General features: G+C 39.1%; 1 protein-coding gene across 1 annotated transcript in view; it reads left to right on the top strand.

Annotated features, from left to right (window-relative positions):
• Sel1l2 (SEL1L2 adaptor subunit of ERAD E3 ligase) overlaps window positions 1-15,422 on the top strand; it is a 72,576-nt gene extending 57,154 nt beyond the window's left edge. The window contains 5 exon segments of the mRNA XM_047541794.1: window positions 327-492; window positions 602-676; window positions 5,353-5,525; window positions 14,572-14,700; window positions 15,303-15,422. Coding sequence (XP_047397750.1) covers window positions 327-492; window positions 602-676; window positions 5,353-5,525; window positions 14,572-14,700; window positions 15,303-15,422 — 663 coding nt within the window.
• Window positions 15,423-19,503: the final 4,081 nt, after the last annotated feature.

Below are 19,503 nucleotides of genomic sequence, written 5' to 3'. Positions count from 1 at the left end.
TGCATTCTTGTCCTGCCAAATATCCTCCATGTCAAGAAAGTTTATTATGCAAAGTTAAAGTAAGCTTGAGGAAGTTTCTCTCAAGACAAAACACAAAAACAAACACACACACACACACACACACACACACACACACACACACTTGTAACTTCTGTGCCTATAAAAAGCATTAACTCTTCTCTCTAAATAATTTGCAAAAGCCATGCATTCGGCTTAAAATTCTTGCCTGATCAGCCAGTGGGTGCTGAACATAGATTTCATTATCATTTTCCTGGGATGAAATATACTGGCTAACTAGTCTGCTTGATTTCTTTTCCCACATACAGCTTTATAAAGGTGTCTGTGAACTAGGCCACTGGGCTGAGAAATTCCTGACAGCTTATTTTGCGTATAAGGATGGTGATATAGATTCTTCTCTTGTTCAGTATGCACTGCTTGCAGAAATGGGGTATGAAGTAGCTCAAAGCAATTCAGCATTCATTTTGGAATCTAGTAAGATAAGTTAAAAATTCTCTAATCATACATATGCATGTATGACTTTACTACAGAGGCATTTTAAACCTTCTTAATGGAATGTCTTTTTTTTTTTTTTTTCTTTTAGAAAAGGCTAAAATTTTTGAAAAAGAGAAGATGTATCCAATGGCACTTCTTCTATGGAATCGAGCTGCCATTCAAGGTATAAAACCTAGATAAAAATAAGAAAATACCTGGTCTCTGTCCACTATTATTCATCTTATTTGCTTCAGCAATGTTTTTGGGCACATAGATTATCATATGAACTATACTGATGTTAGAGGTCATTTTCAGGAATTTATTTTCTTCATTATTCTCAAAGTCCCTTGGTTTTGCAAACCCTAGGAATTTTTTTTTTTATAGCTCTGTCTCCATGGCACCAGAACAGTTGTTTGAAACATGATAATTTTACTTAAGAACAGTTTTCTTAGTCTGGCTTCAGTCACTCATTTGCTGAATTGTTTACTGAACTCATCAGAGATGTAACCTATGCCTCTATGAGTTTATAGGCAAAATTAATATGTATCTAAGACTCATTTGATTTCTCTTCTAAAATATCACATTGATGATTACTACAAACCTCAGATATGTACTATAACCATTAACTTGTTTGAACTGAAAACAAAACCAAAGGAAACAAAAACAAAGCAGAAATGAGTGGGAAGATCCTTTTCTCTTACCTGGAGTTCTCCTATCCCTCCCACTTATTGGTTTTACATGCAGTAAAATGTAAAATACCATTGGTGGGAACCGCATTGACAGGAGGCATTTGCATCACTGTGGCATTTTTCTCCTAAAATTATATTATTAAAAGTAGAGCAATATTTTAAAACTGTCACAATTGGCATTTACATATGGGAAGAACTCTTACAATAAGAGAGCAATTTTGCTTCCAATTAAGTTTCTTAAAATCCCATCATGCTAAGACCAGATCATCCCTTTTAACAGGAAATGAATGGGTTAAAAAATAATTTTCAGCTGATGTTAATATGAGGCAGAGGAAAAAGTCACAGTGGTGCCTTCTCAGATCTGGTTGAGCCAGTAGAACAGCAGCAAGCCATCAGTGCAATTTTAGAGAGAAATTCCCTTCTTAAAAAGCCTCTGCTTTCTAAAATGCAATAAAGACCTTATTTGGAGTGGGAAAACAACACTAGCAACTGCTCAGCCATGGCAAATCAGCTCAGTTGCAACAAATACAGGTTTATTTCAAGACAGGAAATGGTGTGAACCGGACCAAGGAAAAGAGGCACTGAAAATGAGGGGACATTAATATTAAACAAATTCCCTAATATAAAAAAGTCAGGCCTCTAAAACTAATTATGTGTCACAGAGAGGTCAGGCATTAAATGTCCCCAGATATGACTCTGAGTGGCTCGCTTGGGGGCTTGGAAATCTAATAATGAAATTTTCCAATTAGTCACTGGTGGTGCTTCGTTTAGCAGTTGTTTCATGTGAAGAGGGCAGTGAGCCATCAGGACTCAGTCACCACCTTGTAACCATGAAACTGAAATAGAAATCCCTCTATTGTCAACAGATCACTCCCGGGAGCCTGTTAGAATCGCCACATGCCCCTAGTAGGTCCCGCTCATTAAGTTGGAGCTGAATCCTTTGAGAATCAGCTTGTTCACTGTCTTCCAATCTCAGAGACTTCTGGGATTCTGCTTAGAGCTTGTAAAGCTTGAAAATGCCCAGGAGAGTCCGCTCCCTTTGTGGTTATGGCAAAGGAAGGCAGTTTAGGACAGCGTTAGAGATGGATTGCATTTTTTTTTTTTAGGATTCCATGGACCTCTTACCTCTCCAGGCCTTTCCAGGACTATTTCCTGGTACCATTCCCAGTACCATTCCCAAAAGAAATGCTCCCAGTTGCCTATACATTTTGAAGCATATGGCAAACAAACCCTGATAACTCATTTGTCACTTTAAGGAATTTTATAACATTAGCTCTACTCTGAGAGAACTAAAAATGACTTTTCTAATGATATTTACATTTTAATGGGATTCTACAAGATTAAAAGAACTTTATTCCCCAAAGGAATTAGGCACTGCTCTAGGCCCAATGGGGAGAAATCTTTGAAAGGAGTCCCATATGTCATTTAATGATCTACCTCAGACCATACCATATAGGATACTTCCTCTTTTTTTCCAAGTAAATCTAGACTATGCGAAGGGTTGCCGCAGCTGAGATCAATGTCACAGATGTGTTTTCCTTCATCTTTTCAGTTAATATTCTTCCAAAGAATAGATATAAGGACCCAATTCTACTTAGGAGTCATCCCTAAGTGGCCTTCAAAAGACTGATATCACATTTCTGAAAAGGTCAAGTGGCTTTTTTCTCCTTGACATATTCATGTTTGTTGGAGAACAATATCCTAAATTTCTTAACCCCTGAGGAAAGCATTTTCTAAAACATTTTCTGCCATGTCTATCCATTCATTCCATGAATATTTATACCATTCTAGGTTCTGAGATGACTTCAGTGACTAAGAGTTTTGCCCTCATGAGGGAGAAAATAAACTAGGGAATAAATATGATAACAATGATATGTATTGTGAAGGATATAAAAGCATGGAGATGGGATGGATTACTATTGAGGCAGGAGCTTAGGGGTTGCATTAAGCGAGGTAGTCAGAGAAAGGCTCTGGGAAGGAAAGTGCCGCTTGTGCTGAGAACCAAATGATAAAAAACCAGCCCTGTAAAGAATTGGAAGAATTTCAGGTATAGTAGGCAGAGAGACTTGAGGAATCTGAATGTAAGAATCCTGTGCAGGGACCTTGAGGTGGATGAGTTTATTGTGTTTGAATGACTATTAAGAAGGCCAGGAGTCTAGAATTTTCTAGACTCCTAGTGACATGCAGTGAGGTTAGTCAGGGAGGTAAGAGACATGTTAAGTATGATTCGTAGATCAGGTAAAGAACTGGATATTATTCCAAATACAAAGTGAAGCAAGTGGGGATTTTAAACAGGAGAATAAGATGACTTTATTTTGCAATATAAAAAGATCACCCTAGAAAGATCTTCTGTGTAGAGAATGGATTGAAAATGGAGATAAAAAAACACAGAAAAGTTTGAAGTCTACTCTAGTATTCCAGCCTTGAACTAGATGGTGGAGGAGATGTCAAGAGATGTGTGTTTTAAAAGTGGAACCAACAGGACTTGGGAATTAGATGATGGAGTTGAGGTAAAAGGAGAAAGTATGAATGATTTCCCTAGATTTATAGTGTGGACAGTGATGGGCTAGTATTTAGGGAAGAAACTGATGGTTTTGATTGGGGGAAAGCGTACAAAATTTTAGGAATCTCTGTTGGATATCTTAAGTTTGAAATCCAAGCAATCAAGAAGGAATTATATATAAAAGTCTGTGCCCTGGAAATAGATAGGACTGTAGATAAAAATTCAGAAATAGTTAACATATAGATGACCATGGGACTAGATAAGGTGTCTTAGAGAAAGAGTTGAGATAAAGGAGAGTGGGTGGGGGAGAGAAAAGAAGAAAGAGAAATAAGTTGTTAGGAGGAAGTTCTTGACATGCCAACATTTAGAAACTGGGTAGAGAAGGAGTTGGGCAAGAGTTTGAAAAGGGATGAAGGGTATTAGCACAGAAAGACACAAACCTCATGAATCATCTCAGCTATTTATTTAGGAACAGTTTCACAATGGAACAGGGGATGCAGGGATGAAATGGTGTCTGTGGATCCACTGTGAGTCACTGAACAAAGAAAGAGACTGAGTTTATATGTTTATTATTATTTTTTATTAAAAAAATTTTATATAGGTTATTTTGAGGGATGATCTGGTAAACATATTAGTTTCATTGGGTACTGAGGAATTTGAGATTCTTTGGGTCAAGAGTCTGTGGGCAGTGTTTGGAGAGGATTTGCTTTGAAGGAGATTAACACCTCCTAGAGATGGTTACTTTAGGGATGATAAAACACCTTCTCCTTGTCTGTAGTCGGCACCTGGAAAACATTTGTCTTGGGAGATGAAGGCTGTCAGTGCATGGCCTTATTTTCCCTGTCCACATTATCTTGGGGAGTTTTCATTTTCTATATCTATTAGAGGGTAATTAAGTGAAGGCCATACTATTGATGCCAAGAAAGGAAAGTTCTTAGGCAGATGTGTTCTGTGACTCCAGTGCTGCTTGGAGGTACAGTAAGATGAGGACAGAGATTTGGTTCCATGGGAGTCATCAACCATCTTGAAAATAACCCTTTCATGGGGTAAGGGGCAGAGGTAAGATTGAAGTGTGTTGAAGAATACATGGGAAGTGAGGTAAGATTGAAATGTGTTGAAGAATACATGGGAGGTGAAGGTCTGGAGATAGTGAGCATAGAACACACTTTTGAAAAGGTCAATCATAAAGGGGAGCAGAGAAAAGTGGTAGTAGCTAGGAGATACCATGGGATAAAGAGAGCATTTATTTTTATTTCTAGAAGATACCAGAGCATGTTTGAATGGCCAGCAGGGTTAATCAGGTACAGAGGGAGAAATCAGTGATATAGAAAAGCAGGTCTCCAGGAGTGGAGTCTAGGAATGGAAGGGGTGAGTTCCAGTTTCCCAAGAGTTGACCTGCCTCCCAAAAAATGAATTTAAAAGGTAAAATTTATAATATTCTTTACGATCATTTATATTGCACCATGAATGTTACCTACAATGAAGACAACTAGCATCAAGTGGTATATTTTTTTATTTTATAAAGTATATCTAATTCTGATTCTGTGTTTTTGAATGTGTGTGTGTGTGTGTGTGTTTGTATTTTCAAGGATCGTTAGGTTGACTTACTGGGAATTTACAAGTGAACCATCTGAGTTATGATTGTTCTCTTTCTTATATTTCTACCAGGCAATGCATTTGCTAGAGTAAAAATTGGAGATTACCATTACTATGGCTACGGAACTAAGAAAGATTACGAAACAGCAGCCACACATTACAGCATTGCAGCTGACAAATATCAGAGTGCTCAAGCCATGTTCAATCTGGCCTATATGTATGAACATGGCTTAGGTATCGCAAAGGTAATTGCATTGGTTCAAGTCTAGTAATGACAGCTGTATGGGAAAGGAACATTTAAAAATGTTTTGAGGAACCGGGTGCAGTGGTGCAAGCCTCTAATCCCAGTGGCTCAGGAGGCTGAAGCAAGAGAATCATGAGTTCAAAACCTGCCTCAGCAAAAACGAGGCACTAAGCAACTCAGTGAGACCCTGTCTCTAAATAAAATACAAAATAGGGTTGGGGAGGTGACTCAGTGGTTGAGTGCCCCTCGTTCAATCCCCAGTAACCTCCCTGCAAAAAAGTTTTGATTTTCATTCATGTCATCAGTCTAGAGGAAGAAAGGCAGAGACAGCGTTTGCTGCGTTTCTCTCATATGCCAACCTATACTACGCGAACTCTATGAAAATTATTTTGTTTTCTCCATTTATGCTAAGGACATAATGAATGAATAGGAGAAATCCAGAATAGGCCAGTTTGATTCATAGGTTCCTACTTTTTCCAGTGGGACCCCTTCCTCCATTTCTTTCCACTTTTAGGCCATTTTCCACTGAAATTTCCAATAACACTGAACCTCTCAGTAACAAAGTAAAATGAGACAAGAGCTACAGACCGAGGTGGCATTAATCCAGAAATGTCTTTTGAAGCACCCGCAGTTCCATGATACAGCACTGGGCACTTTAGAAAGTCCCAAGAGAATGGCTCTCCATCTTCCAAAGAAAGACTACATTTGATTTGAGGCATATTCATAAGGGAAGGGAGTTAACACTACATGGCAAATCCTTTAGTCAGCAAGTATAATTAAGAAGAAGATGACACTGGTGTTGACAGGGTGAGAAAGGTATGTTAAATGTCAGTAATGATAATAATAGCCAGGTATTGAGTTAGGTGTGTTATGTGCACTCTGTCTTTTAAACACACAGTCACTTGATGAGGTAAGCCCTATAATTGTCCTCAATATATGAATGAGGTAACCACAGTGCAGAGGTTAAATCATTTGGCCAACCTAGCAGAGTTCATTAGTGGAGCCACAATTTCAACCCAGACCTGTATGACCCCAAGTTTTTTGGGTCCTACACTGAGTCATTCTTAGTGTTCAAGCATATATTTCTCTTCAGGGTTTATATTCCTGGATACATTTCTAGAACCAAATAATGTGGAGAGTAGTGGCTTTTTTACTTCTTTCTTCCAGTGTGCTAATAATTGAATAGTAGGGAATTTCCTATCTGAGAACTACTGAAACAGTGCACACTGCAACCAAATGCTTCTGATTCAGGCACTGATTATCCAGCAGTACAGATTCCTGCTGTCTTGTCCTCCCCTGCAGCCTGCCTTTTACCTGATCATTTTTCACCAGTGTCAGGATCCAAAGCAGTAGAAAAATGTCAAATCCAAATCCAGCCTATTTCCCCCATGCCTAGCAGTTTTGAGCTACCTGTGGAAAATTTTGAAGAGAATGGACTAGACCAAATAGCTAAATCAGATGATTCTTTGGATGTTACTTAGCCACCCTTCACCCCCCACTGCCATCCACATCAGTAAAACAGAACTAATGATACCTGGCCTGCTTCTGACTTTGAGGATAAAATGGATAAGCCTTTGTGAAAGGGCTTTGTAGTTAAACAGTGTGTGGAATGACTGTTATTTAGATCAGAAGGGAATTTAAGCAATTGCTAAGTAAGTCTTCAATAAGATTAAAGCTTGTATTCATCCTTTCCCATTCAAAATATAATAATCTGAGAGAAACATTGTTTATAGAAAGGCTACAAATGACCCCACTCCATGTGTTAAATTCATTAGCTCTCCCACCCCTTATGCTTCAAAAAGGACTTTGTTTCCCTGACAGTCTCTTTCCCACCACAGTGAGGCCATTTTGCCTGGAGTCCCTGGTGGGTGAGGTGGGGCATCCTATGCACAAGACCAATGGTGCAGGAGAGGACATGCTGTTTGCTGAGGCCCAGCTGGCTGATCATAGTGGAGACTTTGGTTTTCCTCCTTGGAGTCACCATGAATGGACCTCTCTGCTAGGCACTTTCTTCCCAATATCAAATAGCAGCTATTGAGATAACTATTTCATACATTCAGAAAAACCCTTTGACGTTTCCTTCTGGTCCCTTCTCTGCTCTTTTCTGCCAGTTTTCCTGTTAAATTGTGGGTAGTTCATTTTGATCAGGCTCACTCAGCTGAGATCTGTTTATTCCTATAGAAAGTGTCTACATTAAACAAAACAAAACAGAGGCTGCTCTTAACCTCAGATTTGGATAAGGAATTTTAGAGTTAGCTAATGAGGGACCATTGCTCTTTATCTTTATTTATTTCTTTGTTTAGAAATTAGAAAAATAATCACCGAGTACCCAGGGGCAAAGTTCATTAATCTTGCCATCTCACAGTCAAATTAATATGAAAATTATAATTCTTAAAATAAATGTTGTGAAAATTAAAAGCCCAGAACTTTTCCAGTGAAAGCAAAGAGGTTAGGAGAATAGGTCTTCCTATTATTTGTTATCATGAAATTAAGCAAAATGCCTCAAAATCCTTATTAGTTAATCCTCTTGCAAATCAGTGAGAAAGACGAGTATAATATTACCAGCGTTTCTCTGAGAATCAAAGGTTCGTGGAATCATGTTTTTGTAAACCCTGCATTTAAGATCTCTGAGGAAGAAATGACATATAAATCAACTCTTGGTAAATCAGTATAAACATGTGGGTCACTATTGTTCTCATCTTTCTTTAGGAAAGGAAGGTGGGACTAGGTGATGCAGGTGAGTTATCCTAATAGCTTCAGGGAGAACCATCAGCTCAGTGAGCTGCTTGACCTAAATGAGGACAAGGACTAACTGCCTCATTGTTTTGAGAACACAAAATAATACCCAGAGAGGAATTAGGAGAGGACCTGAACTAGTTCAGAAATATAAGCATTCAGTTTACAGATTATTATGAAATTCTTTCAATTTATATTTGATCTGGAGTTGCTTCAGTAATTCTCCCTCCTGACCATTCCTAATATCTTTACTCTGATTTGGGTCTGAATTTCTGCTCAGGTAGGTTTGTTGCAAAGGCTACTTGGCAGTCTCCCATTCTAGTGTTTTTCTTTTAAACAGACATGGCTCTGCCCACAAAGACTTGTTTGTAATCACCAGTCCTTACATAGCAGAGTTGTTAGGGTTTGCCTCTCTAGTCATAGACTATCTTTCCCAGCACTTCTTGCATCCACATGAATAGTTCTTAGCAGTGGTATGGAAGTAAAAAAGGAGGATACCATTAGTGAACTAAAGGAACTAAGAATTAGGTCTCTTTCCCCTTCCATTGACTGAATGCAACAGAAGGTACAAAGGTTTCTGGGAATTGCAGAACCACTTGATGGGCACAAGTTACCATGTGATGTAGATTCAGCAGCAACCAGGAACATCCCACTTTGGAATGCTGAATGAGAGAAACAAATTTCTGTGGTGCTAGGCCACTGAAATTTAGAGTTTGTTATAGATGTTATTTTACCTTAATTAACAGATAATTCATCTAGCAGAGCACTACCATGTTTTACTTGATAAAGTATAACTCTGGTATTGTGACCTCTCAGGAAAAAAATGCAAACACACAAAAGAATTTTTTTTGGCTTTCTTTTGCCTAATGAAGTCCAGACTTCTTACCCTAAATTCATAACCTTCCTTGACCTAACCTACCTTGATAATAATGACTTGATATGCCACTCCCCCCTCCCCAAATTGTAGGCTACTTATTCTTTTCCCCCAAAGACCTTAAATTGAACTCTCCTGACTCTTGATCATATTACCCCTTTTGCTGGACTGGGAGAACATTAAAGACTAACACACTTTTCTTTTTTTTAAAATTGTAAACAAATGGGATACATGTTGTTTCTCTGTTTGTGCATGGAGTCAAGGCATACCATTTGTGTAATCATAAATTTACATAGGGTAATGTTGTTTGATTCATTCTGTTATTTTTTTTCCCTTCTCCACTAACACACTTTTCAAAGAATAGCTCCAAAGTCATCATTTCCATGAAACTTCCAATGTTCCAACAAATATAAAATACACCTACTTCTAAACGTCCATGGAACTGTGCTCTGCTTTTCATTCATTCATTTATTCACAACAATATTTGTGAAGTGCTTGTTTTGTGTCAGGAAGCACTGTGCTTGGTTCTGGAGACAGGAGCAAAATAACAGTCTTCAAAGAGCTTATAGTATCCCGTGGAAGAAACAAGGATATGCTCACAAGTATAGGTAAAGACCAAAATGGTGTGTGTGTTCGTGTATATGTGTGTGCTCACCTGAAAAGAATTAGAAGTAAAGCATTATAAACATGTTAAGGAGGGACAATTAATTTCATGGGAAGAGGGTATTAGGACTCTCAAGTCCTGTTCTAAAATGTTTTGTTACATGTAATATGTATGAGAAACACACGATGTGGTTCAGTGGTTCATGCCCTTGAGTTCAATCCCCAGTGCCAAAAAAAAAAAAAAAAGAAAAAAAAAGAAAATGACTAGGAAAGCTATCTTAAAATAAAACAAAAGGTGAAGGGAAATTATCATTTGGAGATGAATTTCAAACATATATATTGAGATCTACTACATAATATATTTTAAGGAATCCTGCAGAGAAAACAAAACCACATCTTCTGAATAAATTATAGATAGACCTGTCAAAAATAAAAGTAATTATGGCATAAAGCATTTTTATTTCTCATTTGTCTGTTCTGACCACCTATGGAGTGTTACAGTTGAATTTTTAGACACCAGAATAAAATTATTATCGAGAAAGGATAAGTTAAAGTTAAATAGTTAAAATGGTCCTTTCAGAAATATGGTAGGACAGCTGGGCACAGTGCTGCATGCCTGTAATTCCAGCGGCTCTGAAGGCGGAGGCAGGAGGATCTTGAGTTCAAAGCTGGCCTCAGCAACTTGATAAGGTCCTAAGCAACTTCGTGAGACTCTGTCTCAAAACAAAAATAAATAAAAAGGGCTGGGGATGTGACTCAGTGGTTGAGAGTGGGTTCAATCCCTGGTGCAAAGAAATGGTCACAATCTCTTTTCACAGTGGTACATGACTATAATCCCAGCGACTGAGGAGGATGAAGTAGGGGGATCCCAAGTTCGAGGCCAACCTTGGCAATAGAGGTTAAGTCATTTGTCCAAATTCCTTTGACTTCTAGGTGGTAGACTTAGGATTCAAATCTAAATAGTTCTCTTCTAGCCTGCTCACTCAAGCACTAGGTATAAAATAGCAAGACTCTGTGTCAAAATTAAAAGGGCTGGAGACAAAGTTCAATGGTAGAGCACCCTTGGGTTCAATCCCCAGTACCACCAAAAAAAAAAAAGTCTTAACCTTTCATGAAATAAATATCTATTAACTAACAAAATAATCAGAAATATGCAAAAAAAAAGTGTGTGTAGCTTTATTTATAAAACCCCAAAATGCTCTGAAGTAGAAGACATGTTATATGAATTATCGTACAGTGTTATATCTTTTATACTTAGTGCTTCAGTGAACAGGCCAGAAGACAACTATTTGTTTTTGAATCCTAGATCCACTATTTAGATGCCATAGGAAGTTGGACAAGTGACTTAACCTCTCTGTGCCCCAGGATCTTCGTCTTCAAAATATCATCTGTCCAGCTGGGTGCAGTGGTACATACCTGTAATCCCAGCTACTCACAAGACTGAGGCAGGATAATTGCAAGATCAAGGTCAGCCTTGGCAATTTAGCAAGACCATGACTCAAAATTAGGGTTAGAATGCAGTTCAGTTTTAGAAGTGTCCGTGGCTCTACCACTGTACCCAGTAGCCCCCCACCAAAAAAAAAAAAAGAAAAGAAAAATGCCACCTGCCCTATAGAATCAGTGTGATAATTAAATGACAACGAAGACTAGCACTCAGTATTAAATATTAGTCATTATTATAGTATAGTACACAATTGTAAATTATTTTTCAGAAAAAATATTTTTTCTTTTTATATATATACATATATTTAGTTGTAGATGGATACAGTACCTTTATTTTATTTATTTATTTTTATGTGGTACTGAGTACTGAACCCAATGCTTCACACATGCCAGACAAGGGCTTTACCACTCAGGTACAACCCCAGCCCCTAGAAAAAATATTTTAAGACATAGTCTTGTGTATAAAATATTGTTGGACTAAAAAGGAGAAGACAAAATATTATGCAGAGTAAAAAAATTGAATGGGGATACAGCTCAGGTAGTAGAGTGCTTGCTTTGCATGCACAAGGCCCTGAGTTCAATCCCCAGCACAACCAAAAACAAAGAGCTGGAGTAAAAAAAAATCCTGAAATTAAAGGATGCATATATGAACATATAGAAATGCTGGAATAATGTTTATAAATATAATCAGTAGTTGTCTCTGTAGCAGGGGATTATGTGCATTTTTTCCATTTGTTCAGTTCTATACTTCCAAAGTTTCCTGTAATTAACATATTGTATATTCGCAACCACCAATATTTGATAACATCCAAAAAGTTGGGTCTAGAGAACCCCTCCATGGTGAAAATGAACAATTTTCATAAATCAACTACTTTATTGCTGGTGCATTCTACATCTTTGGATTTTAAGAAGTTATTTTGAACATTTGAACATTAAGCATACTGTGGCATACCTGACATTTAGTTAGAAATAGGTTATTTAAGAAAAGTCTGCAGATTGGTTTACATAACCTCTTAAATAACCAATGTAAAGCAAAATAAATTCAAATGTATCACAGGTTAAATCTAAATGATTAGATATACAGTGGACTTCCCATTTACTACATGCTGGCCACCTTCAAAACACAAATTAAGGGAAGATTTTTTTTTGTTTCAACAATTTGGATTTTTAATGAATCGGGTCAAAGAATGAGGAGTCTTTTCTATAGCTCAGCAATAAAAATTATTTTGCATAAGTTCTAAATTATCCTGAAACAATCAGGAATTTCTTTCTCTGGAAATTTTAAAGAAAGATTGTCAACACGCTGCAAACATTGTGGTCCTCAGTAAGGAGTAAGTTCATTCCACCTTCAGGGTACTTCTTGCTTTTTTATATTATGAAGTGAATGAGTGAATGGTGATGTTTGTGCTTCAAGAAATGTTAATAATCATTAATTTAAGAATGACTGCATGAGATATTGACAAAAGCTGCCTTTCCCTGAACTTCGAATTTGAGTCGATATGCTTTGCACATGTGGGGCTGCCACAGCTGTTATAATTTGCAAGCTTCTGTCATATGGACACTCACTGAGGATGCTGGAATCAGACACACAGATTAAGAGTTTTTGCAACATCTATTTTCTCTGTTGCCAGGAAGACTTGTTCCAAACAATCTCCTGAATTTTAAGTATTTGAAACAAGAACATTCCTCTTTCTCTAACAAATCTATTTACCAGACCTTAAAGCTTTGGAAAAGTTTAAGAAATGATAAGCAGAACACAGCTGAGAGAAGAACTGCTCAAGAAACAGGTTTAGCAAAGGTCCATAGGTTCAGAACTATTGAAGCCAAGGTGATGGAGCAGGAAAGATAAAGAAGACATTTGGATGGCAATTTCTGAAGAACCTTTCCTCTTCTTCCCTTGCTTTTGAAAATAATCGACGGGCAACCAAGCAAAACACAATTCTGGGACATGGCCAGGATATGTCATCCTTTAAAAGTAATGCTTCTTACCTTTTCATTACTATTTGATCAAACAAAACAAAAGCAAAGCAAACAAAATAAGCCACAAGTAGGTAGAAAATTTAAAAAATATGTATCTGCTATGGCATAATTTAATGAAAAAAAAAAAAGTCCCTGAAAATATAGTAGTATAGCATGTGAGGAACCAAATGCCAACTTGAAAGCCAAAAAAACACTTACTCATTTATTATGTAAGTATTATTGAAGCCCTACTATGTAGGAGATATTTTATTAAGAACTGGGAATTAGGAGTGAACAAATAAGCCAAGATCTGGTCTTTCAAGGACCTGGGAACATCAAATGAATAAACAAATTCCATAATTTCAGGTATAATAAGTACTGTAAAGATAATTATAAATAATAAATGATTATTATTTATTATCTATATTTGTATTTGTTTTAGGGAACTCTACTCTTAGTACTGAGTGTTCTCTGCCCCTTTCATTGGAATCACAAGTAGAAGCTGTCTAGGGGTATCTAAGAAAGCATTTGGAGATTGTGCTAGTTTTCTACAGCTGCTGTAACAAATTATCACAAATTTAGTGGTTTAAAACAACACACATTTATTATCTTATGGTTTTTGTAGGTTAAAAGTTTAGTCAGCTTGATTGGGTCCTCTACTTAGGGTCTCACATGACTAAAATCAAGGCTATGTTCTTTCCTGGAGGCTCTGGAGAAGAATTTGCCTCCAAGTTCATTCAGGTTGTTGGCTGATCTAGTCTCCTTGAAGTTGTAGGACAGAAGTCCCAACTTCCTTTCTGGCTGTTTGAATTCCTTCTCATTCTATTCAATGTGACCTTTTCCAGAAATGTCAAGTTGATACTCCACTTCTTTTGCCACATCTCTGAATTTCTTCTACTATTAGTTCTGTGGTAACTCTGTTTAAAAGTTCATATAACCAGGCATGGTGGCATACTCCTGTAATCCCAGTGACTCAAAAGGCTGAGGTGGGAGGATCACAAGTTCAAAGTCAGTCTTAGCAATTTAGCGAGGCCCTAAGCAACTTAGCAAGACCCTGTCTCCAAATAAAATATAAAGAAATGGCTGGGGATGTGACTCAGTGTTTAAATGCCCCAGGGTTCAATCCCTGGTACCAAAAATAAACTAACTAACTAAATAAATAAAATAAAAAAGGTTTATACAGTGACATGGGGTCCACCTAAGTAATCCAGGACAATCTATTTTAAGTCTGTAACTTTAATTACATTTGCAAATTCCGCTTAGTCAGGTCACATAACATGATTTATTCACAGGCTCTAGGGATAAGATCATGGATAGCTTTGTGGGTGCAATCTGCCTACCAAGTATAAATCATATTTCTAAGATTTGTTTCTGTTTATTCATTGCTCAAGAATCTGTACCTAATGAGAATGGGCTGTTCTTCTATTTCTAGGACATTCACTTGGCCAGGAGATTATATGACATGGCTGCTCAAACAAGTCCAGATGCTCACATACCTGTGTTCTTTGCCCTTATGAAACTGGAAACTATGCATTTGCTCCGCGATATCCTGTTTTTTAATGTAAGTTTGCCTCAAATAGGTCCTGAATCTCTAGATTCACACTCCAGGGAGCAACTCTTAGGGACAAAGTACTGAGGTCTATGAAAAGAGTATGTTTTTTTTTTCTTGGACTAGAATTTCTTTGATAAGTAGAATTCAAAGTCTTATACATACCCTGCCAAGCAATTCTGCTGTTATATTGAATATGTGTTGACACTGCATAGTACAACCAATATATTCATTTGGCAGATATTCTTTCCAGCACATACTATGTTCAAAGCCTTAAGCAAAGTAACATGTGCTATATATACTTATTCAAAACATAGCTCTTGCCATCAAAATCTGAGACTGGTAAGCAGATGGCAGGTGGCAAGTGGTACCACAAAGAACTACAATTTGAAAAAAGTAAAAATGAAATTGTATAAATCTTAGAGATTATTCCAAAAGTGTTAGTTAAGCCCCATGTGAGAGCCCTAAGCCAGTACAGATCATGTCTTCCAAGGCTTAAGGAAGTAGGGGAACAGATGCGGGGCAGGGTGATGGTGGTAGATTTGAGAGGGCATGATGGTTCTGAGTGAAGTGGGGCCTTTGATTTGTTTTGACTGACTGTCTCTTGCGTGCAGTTTACTTTGAGGTGGAAATGGATGAAATTGGACAACATGCTTGGACCATACTGGGATTTATTTATGATTGGCCTAATTATTGTCATGCTGATCTTCTTGATTAGAAACCGCCATAGGTAGGGTCTGGATCATAGGAACACCTGCTCATGGTTTCACGCCAAGGTATCCTTACCAAATAAAGAATTTCCTCGTCCAAATCAAGAGCCTGCTGATTTCCCACACAGACCTGCGATGGAAAGTGGACAAGGCCTGAGACCCATCTAGTGAAACAACTTCAGACTTCCTGCTTAGTTGAGGGAGCCACGTGGGGGATGCTCGGGACTGGTCACCTAAGACCTTGCTACAAACTTATCATCTTGGTGATCTAGTCCTGAGTTAGGGATAAAGAGCACCATCTTCAAGGTGATTGTAATAAAGGTGGTTTCCTCACAAAGTCGTCCTGCCCTTTTGAGATGGATTTGTCGGCTCCTACAGGCATACTGAGAAGGGGGTGTTCAGGGAGGGTGGGAATACAGATAACTCAGAAGGTAATAAGGATGATGATTTCAAATTGCAGCCCTAATGAACAAATGGCACCTCTCATGGCATGTTGTGCCTAAAAAGAAAGGCGTGTCACTGACCTGACTCCTCACCAAGTGGCTTTCTACCAAAGTTCCATTAGTTGTTGGGTAATGAACAAAACCATTCGGAGGTCTATACAGCATCATACCTCCGCCCCACCCCTCATTGGAACCCTGTTCTTCCTAAAGAATCTCCCTGCAGCAACCATAGACGGAGATGATACCAGCCCCCTTGGAAAGAAACTAGAAAGTCTAGATTCTCTGGCTCTTCTAACAGGTAAAGCAGAGGCCCAGGCAAGGGGCGTGGATAGGCAAAGAGAGTATAGGAGGCCCTTGATGAATGTCCAGGACCAGTTGAACTTCAGCTCCACACCTCTCTAGCTACTTGACCTCTCAAGCCTCCATTTTCTGATCTGCAAAATGGAAAGAATAATACCTTAAAAAGCTAGTGTGAGCCAGGTGTGGTGGGCATGCCTGTAATCTCAGCAGCTCAGCTCAGGAGGCTGAGGCAGGAGGATCAAGAGTTCAAAGTCAGCCTCAGCAAAAGCGAGGCAGTAAGCAACTCAGTGAGACCCTGTCTCTAAATAAAATATAAAATAGGGCTGGGGATGTGGTTCAGTGATCCAGTGCCCCTGAGTTCAATCCCTGGGACCTCCAAAAAAAAAAAAAAAAAAAAAGCTACTATGAGAATTAAATGAAATAATGTAGACAAAGTGAGTAAAACAGGGCCTTGCACCTAGAAAGGGCTCCACAAATGGTAGCTAATCTGTGTGGCTTCTGTGTCCTTCCATTAGTCCTCCAGTTAAAATACTGGGTGCTTTGGTAGGAAGAGACCCTACTTAACTACTTAAAAATGCAATCTAGGGACAAGAAGAGTTAAGTTTTTAAAAATGATGTGGCGAACAGTACAAGGTGGTGTTATTTTGCAATAACCAGGAAATATGGTGGGAGATTCTCCTTTGTCAGTCATCTTGAAGCTGTCCCCATGGTGGTAGGAACATCTACAGTTGGTGGTACCAGAGAAGAGGCACAGAAATGGACATTTTAATGAACTTAAGTCTCTTAATCGCTTCCTGCTTTCAAAGCCTGAAAATTCCTCCAGGTTCTTCCAGTTTCTCTCACCATCTTGTACTTTTAGCAGAGAAAGCATACTGATCACATCAAATGTAGAGGTTCCAGAGAAAAGTAACAACATTCAGCCGCTATCTTCACCATAGCAAGCAAATCAGAGGAGGCCAATGACTCTTCAAGCAGAGGCTATCTTTGTGTCAAGAAAACAGGGAGATTTGTGTTCCTACAATAGCTGTGGGGCCACTGCTGTCTTGGTTTTGCCAACCAGTCAACCAAAGTAGATTACTGCCTCAGTCACACAGAGGCTGCTGTGACTTGGCATGCGAGTTACACTAAGTAATTGACACATTACACATAGGACAAAGGAAGAGGGATGATGGATGCTGAGAGAAGGAAAGGGCCACACTTTAGACAGCTTCACCTACGTGTCAAATCTAAGTGATGTGATTTTCTTAGTTTAGATTCCCCTAGAAGCTGACCATGAGACAGATTAGATTGTGAGTAGTCTATTTGGTAAGTATCTTAAGAAACACAGATAGGAACAAAGCAGAACAGAGTGATCATCAAGATGATCACCACCACGGTCACTGGAACTCAGCCTCACTGGGATCTCTGGTAGTTTGGGTAGAAAATGTACCTCGTAGTTATCCCACCCATGGGATAAGAAAACCAGGCATTTATTCACAACTCCTAGCAGTGGTTGGTTGACAAGTACTTTATGGGGGTGCGAGATTAATTCTCTCCTCTTCTAGCCTGCTAGATGGACAGGTGGAACCAGGAGAAAAAGCCTTTGAGCAAACTTATGCAAGTGCTAACCGTTAGCCTTTGCCTACCAATAACAGTGGGAAGGGCTGAAGGATTGGGGCAGGGCACCAACGATGTCTGCTACAGTGTTTAACTACCGCTTTGGGACCCTCGCACTCTTACCGACAATTCACAGAGCACTCATTGTGTCTCAAGTGCTTTGCCAAGAACTTGGGAAACAAAATGAGCCCTGTGCTGTGGGGGTCCTCTCTGCCATGTCCTATGTGGTGGAGAAAAGGGTTAACTGCCAGAGGAGGATGTTGGAGGTTTTTCTATCTATTACTGATAAAACATCTACTCAATGAACACGCAAGAGCCAATACTCTTTTCATGAGAGAGGGAGCATGACGGGCATGGCCATACCAGCTCTGGCCTCTTACAACAACGGCTCGCCCAACTCTCCTTTATTTATAATAAACAGGTAAAGGGGGCCAGGACTGGGAGGAGCTGCTTCTGTGATGGACAGGATAGAGTGGAGTTAGGGAAGTCATTCTCTTAGGGGGAAAATTCCAGAAGGAGACAGGGAACCACTCCCACACAGCGCCACATGCTTCCGGGCAGTTCCTAGAAGCCAGGCCTCTGCGAACCATTGCTCAACCTAGTGTGATTCTGCTAAATAAGGACAGCTTCTCACACTGCCAATCCCTGTCCTCAGGAAGCTTGCAATGTGTGGTGTAGAAGGGAGAAAACCCTTTTATTAGGGCATCATACGTGTCAGGCACTTTTTTAGGGTTACCTTGCTTCATCCTCCTAGACACTTCGTGAGGTGGGATTCTTCTTCCTGTTTTATAGACATGTACTGTAACATGTACTGTAATGATCTGATTACTTCTTCAGACAGTATCACCCTTAACAGAGGATATTTAAAAGCAGAATTATAGTATTGTGATACCAGCCGATTAACAGTTCTTTGCCTCTAGAAAAAATGCAGATGCTAATGTAGTAAATGGGATGGCAAATGTAAACTGTGTGTCAAAAGAACTAAATGCAGTAAGTAGGCTGCAGTTTGGAACTCTGGGTGGTTGGGAGTGTTGAAATGGTCAGTTCTGCTCTGTTTCTTTCCCGTTTCCCACCCTACCTGTCTCTGGCTCCTTCATGGTTGAAGAGAGTGGGCGTGGTGAGAGGGTCATTTAAGGGACAGGAAGGATTTTACTAAACTGACTCAGAGGTCATTCTGTGAAGGGGCCTGCTGAGTGTGGACGTTCACTCCTGTGGAGCACTTCTGTGACTTTCTTGGGGATTCCCTCCTGGGAACCTTCTGTTTTTATTTGGGATCTCCCAGAAGCAGAGACTGAGGCAAGAATTTGAATACTGGTGGCTCATTTGAAAGGTGATTCCAGGACTCAGAAGTGAGAAAGTGGGAAAGTGGAAAAGTCATAAAAAACAGATGCATTATTAAGATCACTACTGCAGGCAAAGTGGGCTCTATTCTACCAGGATCTGAACAGTTAACAGAATACCTCCCAAAATTGTTTGGTTGAAAGAAAGACCACTGAAACCATTATCCCCCAACATCCTCTCCATCATTTGAGGATTGCTCCCAGAATATATTTACAACCCCTCACCCCTTCTAGACTGTTTAAGAGAAGCTTTGGGGAAGTCTCTAAGACAGAAAAAAAGATCCATACCTTCCCTTAGTGTTAGGTAATAGTGAGTTATCAGGGACAAGTCCTGCACAGCTGCAGCTGAAATCAGAGATGGCAGAATAAGCATCTGCTTCATGTTTGAGGCTTCCTGAGTCCCAAGGCCCTGATCATGCATTGTTC

The sequence above is a fragment of the Sciurus carolinensis genome, chromosome 2, assembly GCF_902686445.1.
Source record: "Sciurus carolinensis chromosome 2, mSciCar1.2, whole genome shotgun sequence".
Classification (NCBI taxonomy): Eukaryota; Metazoa; Chordata; class Mammalia; order Rodentia; family Sciuridae; genus Sciurus; species Sciurus carolinensis.
Note: the sequence above shows the minus strand (reverse complement) of the source record. Positions and strands in the feature narration are given on the sequence as shown.